Below are 22,911 nucleotides of genomic sequence, written 5' to 3' on the forward strand. Positions count from 1 at the left end.
GAAATTCAGTATTGTCATTACTTTAGAAATCCCTCATGTTCTACAATAAAAATCCTATCCTTCTTACCTCACCATGGAGATAATCGTTATCTTGATTTTTGTTATAGTCTTTTCCTTGCTTTTCTTTAGGTTTATCAATCATTTTTGCATATGTATTTCTAAATAATATAATTTAGTTTAGTGAATTTCTTATAGTAGGGTCATATCGTGTGCAAATTTTCCTGTGTTGTTTCTTTCACTTAACATTTTGATTTGGAGATTCATCCATGCTGCTACTGGTGGCTTTGTTCCTGTTACTGTATATATGTTAACATACCTAAATTGATCAGTATTTTTTTAGGTTTAATGGCTGGTATTTTAAGAAATTCTTATATATCCCAATATCATGAAAGGATTTTCTTCTGTTATCTCCTAGAAACAACATTTTTGCTTCTCTTATGTAGATCTTTATTCCAATATAAAGTAGATTTATATATATGGTATGAGGAAGTGATCTGATTTCTGCTTTCCTCACATGGCTACCTAAATTGCACACCATTTATTAAGAAACTCACCCTTTCCCATACATTATTTCATATACCCCTGTCATATATGAAATGTCCATACATTTGTTTATCTTTCGAGACTATCTTGTCCTTTGCAAGCCATTTTTAAATATATTTTTTTTTCAGAGAACATAACCATGAAGACCAATAAGGCACAGCATTTATTTCAATTGTGTCTTATTCTCACTTAAATTTGGTTTTGAAAAATTACTTCGAGGAAGTAACTAAGTTGTAGTAATATGAGTAATATGACATTTTTATTTTATCTTGGAAGATTATAAGAAAAGCATCATCATTTTTCCTATGAATCACTTGCACATGTGCTTAAACAAAGAATAGTAGAAGTTTGGCAAAGAAAAAAAGGCTTTTATTTTGTATCACCATATTTGAAGATCTACATATGTAAAATGTTTCCTTTACAGAAATAAAAATCACCTCATACGACCATAGAATTTATAGCTGTGATTTAAGATAACCCTGTTTGAGTTACTAAAAGTGAGTCCCTTTTCCAGAGCTCTTATAATTTATTAAATGAATGAGAATCTCCAGGCCTGGAAGAAACTATGCATTTGCTGGTGGCCATATTGCCTAAGGGTTATTTCTAGAACACAATAACCAATGACATGGCTCCAAGTTATTAAGGATCTAGGTGTGCTGCTATTCTAGAATTTCTACTGGACAAACTTTCTCCAAGCATAGCCCATTTTCTAAAAGTTAGAGTACTTAAAATGCCTATGCTTAGGTTCTATTATCAATCTTCAGCTAAGAGGGAAAGATGGCTAAAAACCCAACTTTTAGGGTTAACAAATAACAAGTGTTAGCAGAGTCATTCTAGATCCTTCAATTCAATAATCTACTCACAAAATAATCATTTCTTAAGTCATAGTGTTGTTTCAGAACAAAAATCTAAAAATTCTTTATAATTATAACATTCTAATTTAAAAATACAAATATAAGGGTAGCCCTGGTGGCCCAGTGGTTTAGCGCCCCCTTCAGCCCAGGGTGTGATCCTGGAAAGCCGGGATCCAGTCCCACATGGGCTCCCTGCATGGAGCCTGTTTCTCCCTCTGCCTGTGTCTCTGTCTCTGCCTCTCTCTCTCTCTCTCTCTCTCTTTCTCTCTCTGTGGGTGTCTCTCATGAATAAATAAATAAAATCTTAAAAAATACAAATATAAGCCCTGTTAATTGCCTAAAATGCACTTTGTCATGAAAATAATGGCACTTTTTCCCTCAAAGCCTTGACTATGATCCTAGTAAAAATGTTCAGTGGGTTATGATCTTACTATTGTATATTTGAGGTGAAAAGAAAAATATGTTGCAGGAGGCGATAAAATGAAGACAACTGAAAGAGATATGACCTAATTATTTCAACAGGCTTAATATGTTTTACATGTAGAACTAGTGCCTTTCAGAAACTATATCAATGCAACACCCCTCATGAAGGAGCTTATGACAGTAATAGTAAACACTAGTAGAATTTGGCTGATCACTTTTTGAATTTATGTGGTCTTTCAAAACGATTAATCTAGTGCTTAATATGGAAAAAAATATTGATTTTCCAGCTATAGAATACTTAAATGCAAATTCTATCTTTCAGGGCAAACATTGATAAAAGATAAATTCTCTAATAATTATTGTTTAAGACAAGTATTTTTTAAAGTAAAACAACAACAATCAAAAGCTATTCTTATCCTTGGATTTGAGATTTTCTAACAGCTCAGAAATAAAGTTAACTTCACCAGAAAAAACACTGATCCATTATATTGGATGCATAGGTGAGCAGAATTCTTTGAAATTTAGGTAAGTACTAGTTGAATAGATGAAATATCTTACCGTTCTGACACAAAGAAATCCTCATAAATATAGTGGTCATCGTATAGCAACCATCAACGAATATAGCACCATTAAGTAAAGTTTCAAAGGTAACATTAGTTAAAACCTGCTCTGGACACAGGGGGAAGGATGCGATGTTCCACTGTTTATAAACAGACAAGTCCCATACGTGTTTATCCAAACCACAAAGGCAAAGAGATAGGAAGGATGAGAAATATAGGGCTAATGAAGATCTTTAAGAATATAGTGCCATACAGACTAAAGGGAATATATGAGCTAGGCAACATCCCAAGGCATTATTTTTCATTACCTTTCACTATGGTGATCCAAATAATGTCTCTTTGATTCAACTTAGAACCTCTAAAGACATGTCAAGCCATGTTTTCAACTCACAGCTCACTGACCAATAAGCTGAACCAAATAATCACACGCCATACAACACCTCATAACTCCCAATAGAGATGCCAATAGATCCTGGAGACATGCTCTGGATTAAATTGTTTGACAGACTGAAAAAAAACCTTTTGCAGAATGCTGAAACTAATTAGACATTCTTACAATCTTAAATTCAAGTAGCTCCACATAATTTGTAAAGGAATCTGGCAAAACCAACAAACACATGTAAAACGGAATAAAGCTAGAATCATCTTATATTGACTGTTTCCTTCTGCATCTCAGAAAGAAAATCTTTAATATTTGTCATGTCATTTTTAAAAAATTAAGGTAAGTCTTTCTATAGACTTGTGACTGTGCTCTGGCTTCTTAGACTAAGGGAGTTCTTATTAAACACACGCATACACACGCACACATAGAGCAGTGAGATTTCATGGAACTTGTTCAGTACCTTCAGTCTGTTCTGTAAATATGCATTGCTGATAGGACTTAACAAATTTCTCACAATGCTGTGTGAAAGACTACATACAGACCAGAAGCACAGTGCCCTCTGCTGCACATACAACATAAAATAAAATACTTATGTAACAGTATCTACATAGATACAGACACAAAAATACAATGCTAAGTTTTGTTTCTACATAAATGCTAAACCAACTGCTGGGAATTGTGAATTCCTATCATGCAGAAACAAACCAGACTGATAACTTTACATAAAACATTCTTTATGGCAAGGATCAATACAATCTAATCCAGTCAGGCAACCATTTGTACACTCCTCTCTTTAATGGATTTGCTGGGCTGGGGAGAAGCAGGCAGTCTGTTGGATTTAATATATGACTCCTTTTGTGTAACTTATTTATATTCAAATATATAAGAACAGTAAAAGTTAAAGGCCATATATCTCAATCCCCTCCTTTTTCTTGGCCTTTGCTATCATGTCACATTTATCTGCTACTTCTTTTTAATCCATTGCCATTTTCTCCAGCTTCTGAACGTACAATTACCTCTAAGGGGAAAAAGAATGAGGTGACTCAACTTCTCAGTGACTAGTACAAGATACCATTTCCATTTAAGCTTAAAAAAAAAAAAAAGATAACACAGCATGATATAAGGTAGAAAAGAATCTCAAGAAAATTCATTTAAAAATTTAGCTATTTAAAATTATACACTCAGCCTCACAGTTAATTGGAATTTACTTTAAGAAATGTGACACTCCTACAATTTGAGAGTGATGCACAACTGGTCACCATTACTACTTTTTGGTTTTGTTTTGTTTTTAATAGTTTGTTACATCTATAAGAAATACTCTTAAATAGCAAGAAAACAGTACTACTGTGAATGGTAAATAATAACCCTTCTGGTAATAACCCTTTCCCATCTGAAGCTTTCCCTTAGAGAAACTTATTTACACACAACCTTCAAGGAAGATATCTCTATAATTGCTTTCCCTTTGCTTCATACCTGTATATCTTGTATCTTGTGCTAAATCCCTGCCGGCTTCTGTCCACAAAATCTGTGTATTCCTGTGAACGATGGAAGGGTCCCTTATCAGAGAGGAGCCAGTCGAAGGGGCTTGTGGCATGCTGATCCGAAACAGCAGCAACCGCTAAAACCCAGCATTGAAGACTCAGGGCTATCCACTCCCATAGAGCCATCAGAGAGAACAATTCAGCACCAGCTCTGCTCCGCCATATCATGCTTCCACTGGGGATTTAGAGCCTTCATTCTCTTAGCTTTCCCTCAACACCTAGACAAAATACACAGGCAATTAGTTAGCCCCTAGAAGATTCTTTTCTAGCAATTAAGGTGCTGAGGTGGCAAATTCCTTTCTTTTTAAATCTAGTATCATTTGTGTTAAATTAGATGATAGCAAAAGTGAATAATCAGTAAAACAAAATAATTTCATTTTTTGAAAGCTCTATGTTCCTTTTTTATTCATTGGAAAATAGGTCACTGAGTCATAACAGACTTTGTCATAACAGTGTCGTACAACCACAATTGGTTTTGACGAATACTTCTTCTTTTTTGCTTAGATGTTTATGACATTGGACTCTTTCAAAATAAATATTGTATATGTTTATTTATTTCATGAATTGTGTAATACATTGTAATATAAGTGTATTTTATTGTTTACTTGAATTGTTCTAGAAAAAATGCTTTAAAATGAATCAAAGATATTCAGGTAGTCATTTCCATAATATGAGACCAAAATGGAATAAAATTAAGGGCTTAATAATACATAAATAAATTATTGTGTTTATGTATGTGTGTCTATCTATCTACCTACCATCTATATATATAGATAGATGGATGGATGGATGTGTGGGGGTGATGAGTGGGAGGGAAGGTCTATGTGTTTTCTCAGATATTTTTTTCCATTATTCATCTATTAGGGACAAACTTCCCAGATTTTTAAAGCAGAATAATAATAAACTATTTCTAGGACCTTTAAAAAACTTTAATGTGCATCCATGTCATATTCATGAGATAAATAGGCATACCTACAAAATTCAAATACACACAAAAACTAAGACAATGCAGATTATACATAAGCTATGAAACCACATACATTAATTTCATAAGCATTCAGAAATAAAGTACCAAGAAATGAAATCCCAATGTGGTATAATATAAATGATTTTACACAGAGCAGATGATGCAGTATCTATATACTACACAAAATATTCTACAAATATTTGAATTCAATTTTACTTTCCATCTTCACCAATCTTTTCGATTATCATTATTTATAGCACATAGAACTGTACAGTATATAAACTCTGACTAATAAAAAAGTATGATTGTGAGAGTTTTTAGTCAGTAAAATCTCTTTAGAAAGGAATCAAAATGCACGTATTAAGTAAAATATCTTAATTATAATGGTTGCCATATTTGGTGTTTGGATAGGGCGATTGACATTTTTAATCTGCTTTCTAGTTATAATCCTATAATGCATAATTTAATCCTAAACTATTTATATAGGAAAGGCATACAGCAATACTTTTACAACTATAAAATATCTCAACCAATGATACAATATGACTGACCTAGGTCATCAGATCCAGTCATAGACACTACACAATTAGAAGAACTAATGTCCACATACTGTATGAGTTGCCCCAATCATGAAAGTTGCTCTATTGTGATGATTAAACAATGGCCTCTTTTGTAAACAACATAGGAAGTCTTACAAGTCAAGACACTTTAAAAATTCATAAATTATAACATCATATAATAGATTTTGGAATATCAGTTGGGAGTTTCCAGGCCTCCATCAATTACTTGTATAAATATGGCATTGTCAGATGATTCAATTCAGAATTTCTAATGCTGATAAAGAAAATATATACTTTTATATTTTGTTTCTTGTGTGGGAACTATACCACTTATCTTAAAATTATTATATTTCACTTATATTCATAAACAGTTATTACTATGTTTAATTGTATGGTATAGTCCACTTGTGACTAATAAATATTTACCTTTGTTAAACACATTTTTTCTGTTGATCAAATATATTCAAACCAGAAACATTTAATCATTATTGCAAAAAGGCTATATTTTCTTATGTAGGCACTTAGAACAGCGACTAGAATGTTGGAAGAACATTAGGAATGCTTCAAAGTATATTCCATGCTGATATCAAATCATATAATTATATACTATAAAATTAAAACTAGCTCTTTCTGCTGCAGCTCATGATTTTGTAAGATACACAGCATTAAGAAAGTAGTATACAAATGACGTTTGGTGGCATTTTTCAGTATACTGCCCAGAACCATTGTATTTATTTTCTTTACCAAATGTGCTAAAGAAGTTTCATGGTTAGCATATTTTCTAATCTTAACACAGAGGAAAATGGAAAGATTTTATGTTATGTGTGGGGGAACTACCTAAAAATACTGGAATTAGGTTTTAATTATTTCTGTTTCTTCTACTTCTAATTTGGGTGCATGCTCCTACTTCTGTTCAGCCGTGGGTTTCCCTGAAAGAAAGTTTATTAGCAATGAGATTATGAGAATTTCATCCTGCCCAAATTTACACTAATTTGGGGGATCTCTTGGAAATCATTACAATTATAAGGTCTTTTAAAAGACAGGAACAATAATCAAACTACACTACTAGACATTTCAACTCAAGCCATCTTAAAGACACTGCCTTTAAGAATTACAAAACAGGGAGAAAAGTAGAGTTAGAATACATTAAGGCCAGAATGTATGCTTTCAAAATCCTTAGGACAAATGGCCATTAGATTCAATGTTCACAAAAAAAAAAAAAAAGACTCCATTCATCTAGTTTGTTATGAAAGTAGGCAAATGTACATTTGTAAATGAGTAGTAAATTTTAAAATATTACTGAACCACCTGAATTGGTTCCTTTATTTGGTTTGAAATAATAACAGTTTTTGTCCTCGGGTGAGAGATGAGTTTATGATATAGATTGCCAATTTCAAAAGTAGTGAATAAGGTCCCTTTGAGAAATCTCACAGGTCGCTACTGAGATAACCAGCTACATGTAGAGATATTACTAAAGAAGGGAAATCATGAGGTCCAATGAATGAAAGTAAGAATCATTAAACTAATAAGTGAATTCACCAATTTCACTACCTGGAGTATAAGGAAATGGCAAAATAATCTTGAATTTACTATTTCTAAGTTCCTAAGAGGCCAACTAAGGAAACTACAATGTCATGCACAGTATATTCTGAAATATGTAAAGGTGTATTTTATGAATAACAAAAAAACCACAACAAAAACATTTAAAAAGCAAAAAATTAAGGTCATATTTAAAAAGCAACATTTAATTAAAAAGCATTATTTAATTAAAAATATTGATCAAATTTTTCTTTTCCAAAAATTAAGAGGAAGAAAATATCACATTGTTTATATGATGGATATTTGGTACATGGCCTTTTCTTATAACAAATTCTCACCAAATAAAGTTCCGTGGGAACTTATCAACTCACACAACTTTATTACTTGCAAATACCCAAAAATGTCAGGAAGAAAAAAACACAACAAAATATTTCTCTTCATTGACTCTCCTTTATCCTATTCCAGAGGACAGTACATTATTTTTACGTAAAATATTAACTTATCATATGTATTTGAAATTCATGAAATATTGGAACTTAGAAAATATTTTCTATAATATTACAAATGAATTTCTAGTATAACTGAAATTACAAAGATAAGAAAATTATGAATTATTGACTTCAACTTAATACCTTTTAGATTGGTGTGTCATGTCATAGAGGTTCATCTTTTAGACTACTATCTAGTTGAATATTCAATACTAATTATTACTATTTGTTGAACAATTAATTTTGCATACTATATGATTTCTTCTTTTAGATTGGTATTTGAATTGATTTTTGCTGCTAGCATGTTCAAAATAGTTTCTTAAGGAAATCCATTTAAAATCTTAAATATGCAAAGAAGCTTCATAAAATAGTTGTATCAAAGAGATGTATTTTCCCTTAATTTTAAAAATTTAAAACCCACAGAAAAGTTGAGAGGCTTGTACAGTAAACACATATATCCTTCAGCTACCAATTATTTACATTTTACCACATTTTATACTCTCACTATTTCTCAATCCTTATTTTATTATTTTTTTGTGTAGAAAAAGCATCTAAGGAAAATTGACTTTTTGCTCCAGGTCATACATTCATTTTCCAAATTCCTCATCTTCAGAGATTGCTACATTGCTCTATGGAATAGCTCTTTAATATTCATGATCACTAATATTGGAGTTTGTAAATATAAATAATCCTCAAAAAAATCCTCAAACAAAAAATAAATAAATAAATAAATAAATGTCCTCAAAATAAAGTCTCCTTTTCCCAAAATGATTGTATTTATTAAAAGGCAACATTCTTCCTTAATAGTTTAATGGAATATATATTATTCTACAAAACATAAATATTGCAATCATTTTATTATTATAAAATAAATATATTTGTATTACATACTCTCAGAATCTATTAAAATATATAGCATATTATTATTATATTACCATATATCAAATAATATATATTAGAATAACTATTAGCTTAACTATTAGCTTTGAAGTAAATATCTGCTAAATAAACTGTATAAGTAAATGAATGGAGAGTTAAAATATATTTCTAGCAGTAAATTTTCAATAGTTTTCCCAAGTAGTAATTGTTTATATATATATATATATTTTTGGTAGAACTACTAATAAAGAAAACCACAATAAAAAGGTAAATATTAGTTATCATTACAATGTGCAAAATACCCTGATATATTTTGATATGAAGCAGGATGACAGGTATCATTAAAAAATCTTGCTTTTGAGGGGCACCTGTGTGTCTAGGTCAGTTAAGGGCCTACTCTTGGTTTTGACTCAGGTCATGTCTCGTGGTTGTGGGGTGGAACCTCATGAATGGGCTCTATAGTCAAGCAAGGAGTCTGCTAAATCTTCTCTCCCCCTCCCTCTGTCCCCCTCCCATACCTCCCGCTCATGTGTACTTGTGTACGTGCTCTCTTTCCTCTAAAATAAATGAATAAATCCTAAAAAGATAACAAAATAAAATAAAAATAGAAATAAAAATACTGCTTTGATCCTCAGAAACTTACGATCAAGTGATGGCTTTATATAAGGCAGAACACATGGCCTATGGGAATCCTTGTTAGAAACCAATTCTTTTTCAACTAAAAAATCAACATTCTCTATTTTTTTCTCTTTCTGATTTTCTTATCTCATACATGACATATATTCAAATTTGTAAGCCAAATCTTTTTTATTTAAATTCAATTAATTAACATTGAGTATATTATTAGTTTCAGAGGTAGAGGTCAATGATTCATCAGTCTTATATAGTACCCAGTGCTCGTTACATAACATACCCTCTTTAACGTCCATCACTCAGTTTCCCCATCTCCCCACCCCTTCCCCTCCAGCAACCCTCATTTTGTTTCCTATGATTAAGAGTCTCTTATGGGTTGTCTTCCTCTCTCGTTTTGTTTTATTTTTCCTTCTTCCACTATGATCCTGTTTTGTTTCTTAAATTTCACATATGAGTGAGATCATATGATAATTATCCTTTTCTGATTGGCTTATTTTGCTTAGCATAATACTTCTAGTTCCATTCATATCAAATGGAAAGATTTCAATTTTTTGTTGACTGAGTAGTATTCCTTTGTATATGCATACCACATCTTCTTTATCCATTCATCTGTTAATGGACATCTGGGCTGTCTACACAGTTTGGATATTGTGGACATTACTGCAATAAACATGGCAGTGCATGTGCATCTTTGGATCACTACATTTGTATCTTTGGGGTAATTATCCAGAAGTGCGATTGCTGGATCAAAGGGTATAATTTTCCACTTTTTGAGGAACCTCCATACTGTATTCCAGAGTTTTATTTTTTTTAAGATTTTATTTATTTATTCATGAGAGACACAGAGAGAGAGAGAGGCAGAGATACAGACAGAGCGAGAAGCAGGCCCCATGCAGGGAGCCAGATGCCAGACTCTATCCCGGTTCTCCAGGATCACAGCTTGGGCTGAAGGCAGGTGCTAAACTGCTGAGCATCCAGGGATCCCCATGTCTTCCAGAGTTTTAGGCCAAAATCTTCCTTTCCTCTACCTTCTCTCATTGCATATATCAAATCAATCCCCAAGATCCTCCCAAGAATCAAATCTATCATTTCTTTTCACACCCACTTTACTTGAGTGGGTCATTACATACCCCCAACACTACCACCATAGCCTCTATTCTAGATTGCTGCAATAGCTTCAAAATAGGTCTTCCTAACACCCATGTGGCTCTCCCCAATTTTTTGTTTTTGTTTTTGTTTTTTACTACAGTTATCTCACTATAAAGTGAATTTTGAACATTTAACTCTTTTACCCCAACTTATGACTTTGTGTCATTTGCCCTCTGGATAACATCCAAACTCCTTAAGATAATGTATAAAATTATCTTCACTTACAGAATTCTTTATTTTAATCTTTCTGCTGCGTATGCCACAACAATTTTCAACCAAACATCAACTATGCTTTGGTCATAATTTTATTCTTCAAAATCATCTCACTTTCTCCCTTTCTTCAGTGTCTTTCCATATGCAACTTATTCTACCTGAAGTACTATTTCAATTGGATTCCTTTACCTGCCCAACCTTTACCTACTTTGAACTTCAGACTAAACTGTCATTTCACCACAAAGCTTTCTGTGACCCTTTGAGATTGGGTCAAATTTAAGATCCCTTTACTTCATCAATTATAGCCCACTTATATTGTTTATTTATGTATAGATAATGACTTTTTCATATTCCCCCTGCCTCCAATTAGACTTAGTTTTAGAAGGACAATAATTGTTCTTATTTTAATGACAACTAGATAGAGTTAGCAAAGTACCTGAAATAAAGTTGCTTAATAAGTAGTGGTTGAGTGAATGAAAAAATGATAATTAAGTACTAAATTGAGGTGTAATTAATGTGATATGGATGGCAAGATTAAGAAAATTCCTTCTATGTGGAAAGAAGAAAGCTTTACAAAAGACTGTATCTGAGCTATACCTCAAGATGACAATAGCTCTTAGAGTTGAGAAAGGAGGGAAATAGAGTCCTGAGATAATGATTTGGTGTCCAAATCATGAACATAAATGACATGTTCAAGTAGTATCAAAGCAGAGCATTCTTAATATTCAAAAACCTTTACAAGTAAGTATATAAAAGCATCATTAATTATTAGCTTGAAGTCAATTATAAGGAATTATCATGATCATGCATATAATTGTGGAAAATTCAGGATCTTTTTATTTATGATCCCTTATTCATAGTTTCTAAAGAAAGACCAAACAAATACGAGTTCAAAGGAAAGTACAACATAAATTCTCTTCTCACTAATAAGCACGGTATATGTTTTACTATGTTGTCACTCTTGAATTTACAGAATAATAATATATAAAGAGCAGTTGAACAACTTACCACTCTCCCTTTGAAAGGTTCTATACTAGGGGTAACTTTAACTGAAACCCTTCTAAATTTTATCAGAGAAAAAAAAAGACAGTAATGATGAATATGATATGCTCTTTTCATTTTCTTTCCAACAAAATTAGCTTTATCAAGCTCCTTTGATATGCCAAGCATTTTACCAATATTTCCTTATTGCATTTCCTAGCAATACAGTACAGTATATATTATTATCACCATTAGCTTGTTTAGATGATGGAGGTTCAAGGTAAATAAATAGGCAGCAAAGCAAGGACTGAATGGCAACAGTTTTGAAACCAAATTGAAACCATGCTCCCCCTATTACACCATACTGTAACCTAATAAGAACTGACTGCAGATCAAAGTTATTAGGATTTTTGCTGCCATTTAATTAAATGCTCTTGAACAAACTAAAATTTTAAAATTGAGAATAAGGGCACCTGGGTGGCTAAGTTTGTTAAGCATCTGACTCTGGATTTCGGCTTAGATTGTGATCTCAGAGTCCTGGGATTGAGGCCCTCATCTGGCTTCACACCAACTTGAAACCTACTTAAGAGTCTCTCTCTTCCTCTCTTCTGCCCCTCCCTTTCCCACCTTAAAAAACATTAACAAATATATAATAAAATAAAGTGGAAAATATAAATAATAGAAAATTAAAATAAAAGTTAAAATAGGAAGTTTTATCTCAGTCTATTATATGCAAGTTATCTGAGTATTATGGGGCTTCATAATATAAGTTTTCATATTAAAGATTTTCAAAGCCTATCTGCTTCATCTAATTTAATTTTTTAAAGATTTTATTTATTTATTCATAGAGACACAGATCGGGGGGGGCACAGAGAGGGGGGCAGAGGAAAAGGCAGAGAGAGAAGCAGGCTTCATGCAGGGAGCCCGATGTTGGACTGGATCCAGGGTCCCCAGGATCACACCTCAGGCTGCAGGCGGCGCTAAACCGCTGCGCCACAGGGGCTGCCCCTAATTTAATTTTTCAATGAAGGTTATAATTTAATCAACTAAATGTGATTCATCTTCATGTATTTAAAAATATGTACCTTTAAACAAAAAAATCAGAAAACAACTTTTTCCAGATTATATGTATTATTTAATGGGTTAAGAAGTATAATCATGGTCAGTGATTTAATTTACCTATGTGCTCTTCAGAGAAATTACAAAATTAATCCAATAGGCTTAATGACTCAATCTTATTATAAATTGCTTTATAGTATTACAAAAGAAAAAAATATATCCAAAACACGTAAAACCGAATTGGTTCTCAAAATATGAAACATAATAAAATTTCCGTAGAATGAGATGATTTCAATATTTTGCTGAAATGCAATCATAAATTTTTAATTAATGTCAGTTTTCTTATGTTCTCAAAAATCCAGATAATGACAAGAATATGAAGATCATTATTATCAAGTGGCATTTTAAGAAATAATAGTGTGAAAATTCAAGACTACAACAAAATATATATATTTTATAGTATTATTTGGCAGAAAAAATCCCTAGATATGAGGAAAGTCATTTTAAAGGCATTGCTTTTCTAAAGTAGCAAATTTAAGTATTAATTTGGTGTACATATTTTAAGATATATGGATAATGTAATCATTATCTTACTATATACATATAAATTTGGATTATCTTTGAATATTCATGACCTATATATCGTATATAGTCAGTTTAATAAAAGAATAAGAGCTCCATTATGCAATGATTTACATCATTGCTTTAGTAATGACGTATTAATTTATGGCATTAGTTAAATAGCACTTATATTCTAGAATTCTAGACTTCAAATGACCTTAAATTGTTCTCAGTTAATCTAGATATTGTTTATTTAAAGGTAATGAATTTTTAAATAGCCTAACAGAGTAGAATTAGGCATTTTATTAAATAAAATGTCAAGAAATTCATCAAGATATAAAATCTTGTATATGTTATATAATGTGTGCCATTTTCTATATAAGTAAGCAGAATTTTGCCATTCTTTCTTCTGTACTCCACCAGAAGCATAGAGAAATGATTGCTTTACCTTTGTGCACCTGTTGAAATGAACAGTAATGTGCAGAAATGAGGAAAAAAGTCATTCTGACTTTTAGCCATGCAATTTGTCACCGGGCATATTTGGAAATTATACCAAAAGTTTTTTTTTTCTTATGCACTGATAATTATTTCAATTTTCCTCAAAAACCGAAAACAAATTTATAAAAAGACAAAAAATGTTTTGATAATCCCTAAAGTAGAAGAAATACCATATAACTCTAGGCATTACAGAAACCTGAGATTATCCAATCGGGAACTAAAAAAAAGATTGGAATACATTCTTGTTTGAAACAGCAATTCCTCTTGAACTTTAAAATGTCCTGGTGGGTTAATAACTACCCTAAATCCTTTTGAATATGTTAGTTTGAAAATTATTAAAATAACTATCAACCCGATTGATTTCCACAATATGCTACTATTATCCTTTTTAACCCCTTTGTTCATAGGACCAGCTTATAAAGGACTTCCTGGCAGGGATTATGTTTTAGTAATCCCTGTGGCCCCATATTTAACAAACTGTCATGTAGATGGTAAATTTTTGAAACATGCACTGAATTGAATTTCCTTTTTTTTTTTCTTTCATTCATGGACTATTTCATTATGTCTGCCTAAACTAGCAAGAGATTGCCATTATATTCATCTGTTAGGAGTGTTTTATTATTATACTTTTTCACTTTTCTGCATTGTTGTTTCTTTTTCTATTTTTTTAATAACTGAGCTTATTTGTTTTACTTTTTAATTTTTTTAAAAAGATTTAATTTATTTATTCATAAGAGACACAGAGAGAGAGGCCCAGACACAGGCAGAGGGAGAAGCAGGATCCATGCAGGGAGCCTGACATGGGACTGGATCCCGGGTCTCCAGGATCACACCCTGGACTGAGGGTAGCACTAAACCGCTGAGCCACTGAGGCTGCCCAAGCTTATTTGTTTTAAATCATGTTGTATAAGTTAAGATTGTATAAGTTAAGATTATCCTGAGAAGTAAATTTTTCCAGTGATTTAACTCTGCTAAACCTATATTCCAGAGGGTCTTTCTCATTATTTATTTTAGCTGATCAGGCAATACAGTGCCTGTGAATTACAGCTTTAAGTGTTTTCCATCTTAATGAGGGTCAGTATTCCTCTGAGGAGTATATACTGCAGAGGGAACTAATCTCCTGCTTGATCCTGTCAATACAATCTTGTCCTACCAATAAAGAAGAAGTTAAATGCTACTACCTAATGGTAGAGCTGATTAGAAAAAATGAAGACAAAATGAGTTCCAGTCCTTAATTCTGTCCAGCATATAGGGGATATCATTCTTAAAAGTCCAAAGTTCAAGAGTCGCTTGGGTTATCTTTATATTTTAAACATAAAATATCTTGGTGTTCCAACATAAGTGATTATCTACCAAAATATTTTGGTAAGATTCAGATTGTACTTAATTTTAATTCATAAGGAAAGTAGAAAGTAAAGAATAAAGTTCAGATGCAAGATATTTAGAATAGCATATTTAGATTGCAAAATCTAATTTTAAAGTTAAGTATGAGAAATGCTTCTGAAAATGTATTATAATCAGTATCTTTGATTACCAAAACAGCAAAACAGAAGACAGTTTAAAGATATTTTTTTCCAAAAAAGACATACAGATGGCCAACATATACATGAAAAGATGTTCAACATCACTAATCATCAGGGAAATGAAAATCAAACCCACAATTAGATAGTACCTCATATTTGTCAGAATAGCTAGACTCAAGAAGATAAGAAATAACAAGTGATGGCTAGAAAATGGAAAAAAAGGAACTCTTGCACTGTTGATGAGAATGCAAATTGGTGCAGTCATTGTGGAAAACAGTATGGAAACTCCACAAAAGTTTAAAAATAGAAATACCATATGGTCCAGTAATTCCACTACAGAGTATTTACCCAAAGAAAATAAGAGCACTCGTTTGAAAATATATATGCATCCTATGTCTATTACAACATTATTTTTTTAAAATATTTTATTTATTTATTTGAGAGAGAGATAACATAGGAGAAGGGGGTAGCAGTGGGAGAGGGAGAAGCAGACTCTCGCCTGAGCAAGGAGGCCAATGGGGGGCTTGATCCAAGACCCTGGGGTTATGACCTGAGCCAAAGGCAAATGCTTAAGTAACAGAGCTACCCAGGAGCCCCTACTGCAGCATTATTTACAATAACCAGATATGCGAGCAAGCCAAGTGCCCATCAGTAGATGAATGGATAAAGAAAACAATGGACTATTACAGAGTCATAAAAAGAACAATATCTTCCCATTTATGGCAATGTGGATGGACCTAGAGGATATTATGCTGAATGAAAGAAGTCAGACTGAGAAAGACAAATATCATAGTATTTCACTTATATGCAGAACCTTAAAAAGGTTTCAAACAAAAGGGCAGAAACACTTCCACAAATACAGAAAACTGATAATTGAGGTGGGAGTGGGCGATGGGTTAAACAGAGGAGATATAGGCTTCAGACTATGGAATGAATAAGTCTCAGGGATGAAGAGAACAGCATAGGGGATATAGTCGATGGTAAAATAAATAAATAATTTGAAAATAAAGAACAAATAATCTACATCTACATACAGTACTGGAATGAAAATAATGGTTACAGACATCTGTATTTAATATGGTCACTATAGCTAGGAATAAGATTCTGCTTTTTCTGGTATAGTCTGATAATAAAAGCATCCTGGTTTGTAGGAGAAAAAAACAATTCTTGTCAGTAAAAGAATTTTGTCACATACATGCAAATTTAAAGAGAATTTGAGGAAATAATTTTTTAAAAAGGACAACATGCAAGTACTAGGCAAATAAAAAGACAATAAACATTTTGCACCTTCCTTTATGGATAATGACTTCAGTCACAATTTTGCAAAGTTTTAGAAATGCTTTAATTTTTTTTTTTCTTGGGGACTTCCAGGTGGCTCAGCAGTTTAGCACCTGCCTTCATTCAGCCCAGGGCGTGATCCTGGAGTCTTGGGATCAGGTCCCACATCGGGCTCCCTGCATGGAGCCTGCTTCTCCCTCTGCACCTCTCTCTATATATCTCTCATGAATAAATAAATAAAATCTTTAAAGAAAAAAAATTTCTTAATAATGATCCTGGGTGAAAGCTAAAACTATAATACTAACTTATTCAGTAAAGTCATTTATACTGATGTAAAGACTAATATATTTTAAGAATTAGACATAATGCTGGGCTGAAGTGTAGAAATGCTGGAGTTTGGAACCAAATGGACAATAAATCTCTTGTTCTATATAGGACCAAAACTTACCTTGGAGTTTACTAGGACTACAAGGTGAAAAGGGCTATTTAATTAGAAGTTATTATATGGGGAAATACAAATAAGAGTGTACTTTCTAAAGTCACAGATAAAGTCCAGTAAAACTATTAAAGTTTTTTTTTTTTTTTAAGGTCCTGATTGTTAGGCTACAGGAAATTTTTTTTTAATTTCAAAATAATAATCTCCAGGTACTTTTCATTCATTTGTAAGGAAATAAAAGTGTTCTAATGTTCTTAACCTAGGAGTGTATGGTTATAAATATTGTCAGCAGACTCCTAAACTTGTTTTCTAATCTTGATTACAGGTATCATTAAATTCACAGGATAATCCTTGTAATTATTTGATAGTTCCTATGATAATGTAATAATCACTGCAATTCCAGTACAAGCAACACGAGGCAGGGGTTTTTATCTGTTTTATTCACTAATGCATCTATAGCACTAACAAAATAATCAGGCACAGACAAGGCCCTAATAATAAGATAATTACATTTGTAAATTATTTTAATGTTAACCTTTTTTGTTGTTGTTCCTTTTAATTACTAAAAACAAAATATATAACCCATTGGAAATGTTTCCATTAAAAATAAACTAGCATTTAAGGGCAGCCCGGTGGCTCAGTGGTTTAGCACCGCCTTCAGCCCAGGGCCTGATCCTGGAGACCCGAGATCAAGTCCCATGTCGGGCTCCTTGCATGGAGCCTACTTCTTCCTCCGCCTGTGTCTCTGCCTCTCTCTCTCTCTCTCTCTGTCTCTCATGAATAAATAAAATCTTTTAAAAAATAAAAATAAACTAACATTTAAAAACACAACAAAAATAAATAAATCATGATAAAATGTCAACTAAGTCATTACCCTGAAAATTTTTATGGTTTTATTTGCACAACTGTCCTGGTTCCTACATTTCTCATTAATAAATATCCTCTAAAACTCTGGATAGAAAATTAATTCTTTATTTGACCTATCTGTATGCTGAGGAATATGACAGCCTTTTTCTCTCAAAGAGAATTATATTTGTAGTATCAAAATAATTGGACATGTGTGAAAATAAAATCAGTGGCCAAGCGTTAAATTTGCCTTGATGGATTAATTAAAACAAAATGTACTACAAACAGCAAAATACTATAAGCCTCTTATGCACAATTGTTATATCTTTTCATTGTTATATTGCCAAGGTTTACCCCAGTGCACACCACTGATTATACATACATTCAATAAATACTTTTTAAAAAGAACCAAAGGTAACAACAAAAAGAGGTGATTTACAATAAGTAAACCAATTCAGCATCAAATAGTTAAATTCTTATCTACTGTTCTCCAGTGCCCTCTGAACCATATCTAAGAAAGCATGTCACAACTCTCCATTTTCTAATGGAAGAATGCACATCTTACCCATTTGCCAAAGATGCAGGGATGGACAATGTTTTCACATGGTAGGTAGCCTTGTATTGCCTGATATTGGTAATATATTCTAGCTAACCTAAGCTCTTCTCTAACAATATTTTATTTTTCCCCAACATACAATTTTGAAAACATCTAATATTCTCAAGGACCATTCTTGTCATTATATTACTTTAACTTTCAAAATAGCTCAAATTGTCTTCAAACTTAGAAAGTTATAATGAATTTAAGATACTAAATTTCAAAAGAAAAGCAAAGTAAGGGGAGCCTGGGTGGCTCAGTTAGTTGGATGTCTGACTTCTGATATTGACTCAGGTTGTGATATGCGGGGGTCTTGAGATGGAGCCCCATGTCAGGCTCTGTGCTGAGTGGGGAACCTGCTTCAGAATCCCTCTCTCCCTCTCTCTCTACATCTTCCTCTGTTCATGCTCTCTCTCTGTCTCTCTAAAATAAATAAACAAATCTTTAAATATAAATAAATCTACATGAAAAATAATTTAGCTTCTTGAAGAGAGTTTTTATATTTTAAAAAAGCCAGATTTTAAAGGATATTATAAGCAAGCATACATGAGACATCACTATGTCTCACATATAGACACTATTGAGTGTTAGCTAGACCCAGCATATCACGTACACACTATCAGTAATTTTTAAAATCATGTTGTTTGAACTTGTCAGGAATTGCCTTCTAAATAATAATCATATGAATCAATGTTATGGGAATTACCCAAGACCAAAATTTGGTAATAAATAAATGTTAATGAACAGTTAATAGTTGTCTAGTTTCAAATCCCGAGTAAATACATGGTCATCTTCAGTTTAGACCTCTACAGATCTGTATCTAAAATAGGGTAAAGCATGGTAAGTTTTTATCACTTTTCTGACAAAAGAATACTGTAGAGCTGGATAAAACTCTTGTTTACCTCGCTGACTCAATGTTATTGATGAGAAAGAAATATTTTTAATAGTTAATCACGGCTATTTATATGAAGGTGCTGATTCTTACCCTAAATCAGAATTGATCTTCTTAAATAGTAGTTGTCAAGGATAGGCCTAAAAAGTAATAATGACATGAGTGATCTTTCATATTCATCCTGACCTATCTTTGTATGATTGTAAAATATCTGCATTTCATGGATGGATGACAGATACAAATGAAAACCTGCCAGAGTTCCGAGAGGAAACGTGGATGCCTGGTTACTTTTACCATGGTTTTGTCACTATTCAAAAATAGACAAAATATAAAGATAGCATACATTTAAAATGTCAAGGGGCCCCTGGGTGGCTCAGTCAGTTGATTGCCATACTCTTGATTTTGCTCAGGTCATGATCTCAGAGTGGTAGGATCAAGCCCTGTGAGGGGCTCTGCAACCAGCAAGGCGTCTGCTTGGCATTTTCTCTCTCCTTTTTTAAAACAATAATGATAATGATAATAATAATAATAATAATAATAATAAAGTAAAAAAATAAAGTGTCAATAATCTGTCTTTGATCTAAAAGTTCTCAAATAAGGAGTGATATATTACAAAAATCTGTGTGTTGGGGGAAAAGAGGCTTATAAATCCATAAGCTACATCTCCACTCAAAGGGGAGAAAGATGCTTAAAACAAGTATCTTAATCAAAAAAGAAGTTTTAAATTTAATTTTACAAGATATGTGGAGTGCCCCTTATGAAATTGCTCAGGAGTCCCTTTTCCTTAGCTGTAAATTTTAAGTTTCATTTCACTTCTCTTAAGTCACAATGTAAAAATGATAATGTTTTGGGGTAATTGTTGAAACTTCTTAAGTATGAAAGAGTACATCTTACAAATTGGAAAACACATATCCTATAATAATTGCTTTTTTCAAGAAAATTTTTGAATTAAAATTAACAAGTTTTTTAAAAACTCCATTTGGAGTGAAATTAGTAAAAAGGAACAACAACAAAAATACTTTCTAGTTGTTACTGTTATTGATTGGTAGTTGGCAGATTCTTTTTATTCTATTTTGGAAACTTTTAGTCTGCCACATTATTCCATAGGATAATCTCCCAAACACTGCTTATCACATTTAAAAAATGTACTTCACTTTGTATATTAGTGACAGGTCTGAATGAATAATCAAGATTTCAATTACTGTAAACTTGAGTCACTCAATGTAAATGTTTTGTGTAAGCTACGCTTAGTCTATTTATTAATCTTTGGTATTTTATAAGAAAGTGTTGAGAAAAGCATGAGTTAATTACCTATCACTTTTTACAACTTTGTTGCAATATTTATTTCACCACTAATGATTTTCTTCTAAATATTTAAATTGTGTTTATTATTATTTAACAGGTGTTGACTTCTGAAAAATACTGTTCTATCATCTATGTACATATAAAGGGCTGATTTTTCAAACCATCTGAAATGTTACCATACTAAAGATATGAAAGACACTTAAATGTATTGTCTACTGTAGGACTTCCTGATTGAATTAGTTTTGTTCTATATTTACTTTACAACAGAAGAAGCTTCTGCACACAGCATTAAATTCCATATCTGAAGCAGTTAAGAAAACCTTGTTTCTTAAAAGGATATGCCTATCAAAGATATTATAGGTTACAAAGAACACATTATACATAACATATGTGATTCTGTAATATGATACTTGATTGAACCTATGCCTCAATTTTTAAATTTATATGCTGGTTTAATTTAATCATTTTCCCAAACTTTTGCATTTGTGGACATCATCTGGAATGTTTTAAAGAAAATGTTTTCCAGTTGTGAGGATGAGTGTTTAATGAATCTGTAAAGTAGCACTGTGCTTATATTCTGACCACTATTTGACACTGGAAATCTAAAAGGCATGCCTACTCAGTTCTGCTCTTCCCAAGGCAAAATTGTTTTTTAATAGTACAATATTCTAGAGATAGCTTTTAAAATTAACAAAATGCAAGACTCCAGAAAAGTTCATAAAAAACAGCTCAATCCTGATGAGGTTGGCTGATATTCACAGAAATCAGGAAGACTATCTATAAGTATTCTTTCACAATAATTCTATAATGGAATTTAAATGAAAATTAAATTATTAAAATTAAATTATATCACACCATTATGAGACAATAATTCTTATATAGCAGAGAGCTACAATACATTTGAATGTAATGTTCACATATTTATTAATTTAATCAATAAATGAGTATTTTATAGATCTAATTTGCTGGAACTATAACATGGTAACTTCTTTATTAGCTGTTAAAGGAAATTTGTTATGCTTTGGGTGCTTTCAAAGACATATACATCTGAGTAAATTAGGTATAAGCATTAAAACAAACACTCCTAAAATATTAATTATAAATAAAAATAGGTCACACTGAGGATAAACACCAATTTAACTGTAAATTTAAGAACAAATAAATATTGTGAGAAATTGTAAATTGTGTTTAAGAGACAACAAGGAATATGGAAAATTAAGAATCTATAAGACTTTTTAATTTTTTAGGACGCATGTCATCTTTCCACACCTGAACTTATTCTTTCTTGGTTAAAAATAAACATTTTAAAAATCAACACATCTGTTTGTTTCATGATAACTACCTAGGAATCCGGTCAACTCATTAAAAATATGTTAAGTTTATCTATCAATATTAGGGGAAAAGAAATTGGTTAGAGATTCGTAATTGGGTTTATTTCAATTATAGAGCATCAACTAGTTATTCATGATTTGTTATTTCGAATACAAAATTGAGAAATAGCCCAGAACTGTATGCATGAATACTTTATTTCATATATTAAGTACCGAAGAGTGGATTCATAGTTTATGAAATCATTATCTATGAAGACTCATCAAACATGTCCCGAAATGATAGTAATGAAAGCTTTAAAATGGTATTGATAAGGATATTTGATGATCAGTAAAAAATGGTTTGAGTGGCCATTTGATGTCACTTAAAAAAAAATAAAAAGAAAGACAGGGAAGGAAGAAAAAAAGAAATTAAGAATAACTTCCAGATATATTTTCAGTAGAAATGTCATTAGTGTTCATGATAGAATTTATTTTAGAGAATCCTTTTTTTCTACACTAGAATAAACGTTATTATCCTATCCCCTTCTTTTAACAATCCATTAGCAATCAATAATATTCAAACAAATTATTTTTCTTTTGTTTTGCTTTAGAACTTACAAATTGTAGATATTAACATCACAAAACCACATAGCCTTGAATGGAGTAACTGCTCAGTTACATTCCTAAATGCCTAGATGAAAATATCCAAGTAGTTGCTAAATTAAAACACCAACAAAGCCGGATGTTTCCTAATTAATTCTGGTAAACTTAATATTAGTTTATAAATGATGTTTGAAATTAAAACTGGTATTTTTTTAGTTTCTCCATTTTTCGAAGTTGCTACACGGGAATATTTTTATCTTGTTTCAATTAAACTGACAGGAATCATCAGGTTA

At 31.9% G+C, this 22,911-nt stretch overlaps 1 protein-coding gene across 4 annotated transcripts in view; it reads right to left on the reverse strand.

Moving 5' to 3' along the window:
• BRINP3 (BMP/retinoic acid inducible neural specific 3) overlaps positions 1-22,911 on the reverse strand; it is a 379,320-nt gene that overhangs the window by 349,845 nt on the left and 6,564 nt on the right. For all 4 annotated transcript variants that reach the window (XM_077887268.1, XM_077887267.1, XM_077887269.1 and 1 more), the window contains one exon: positions 4,236-4,521. In XM_077887268.1, coding sequence (XP_077743394.1) covers positions 4,236-4,471 — 236 coding nt within the window. In that variant the 5' untranslated portion in view covers positions 4,472-4,521. The remainder of the gene's footprint in view (positions 1-4,235; positions 4,522-22,911) is intronic.

This window comes from Canis aureus, chromosome 38 (genome assembly GCF_053574225.1).
Source record: "Canis aureus isolate CA01 chromosome 38, VMU_Caureus_v.1.0, whole genome shotgun sequence".
Classification (NCBI taxonomy): Eukaryota; Metazoa; Chordata; class Mammalia; order Carnivora; family Canidae; genus Canis; species Canis aureus.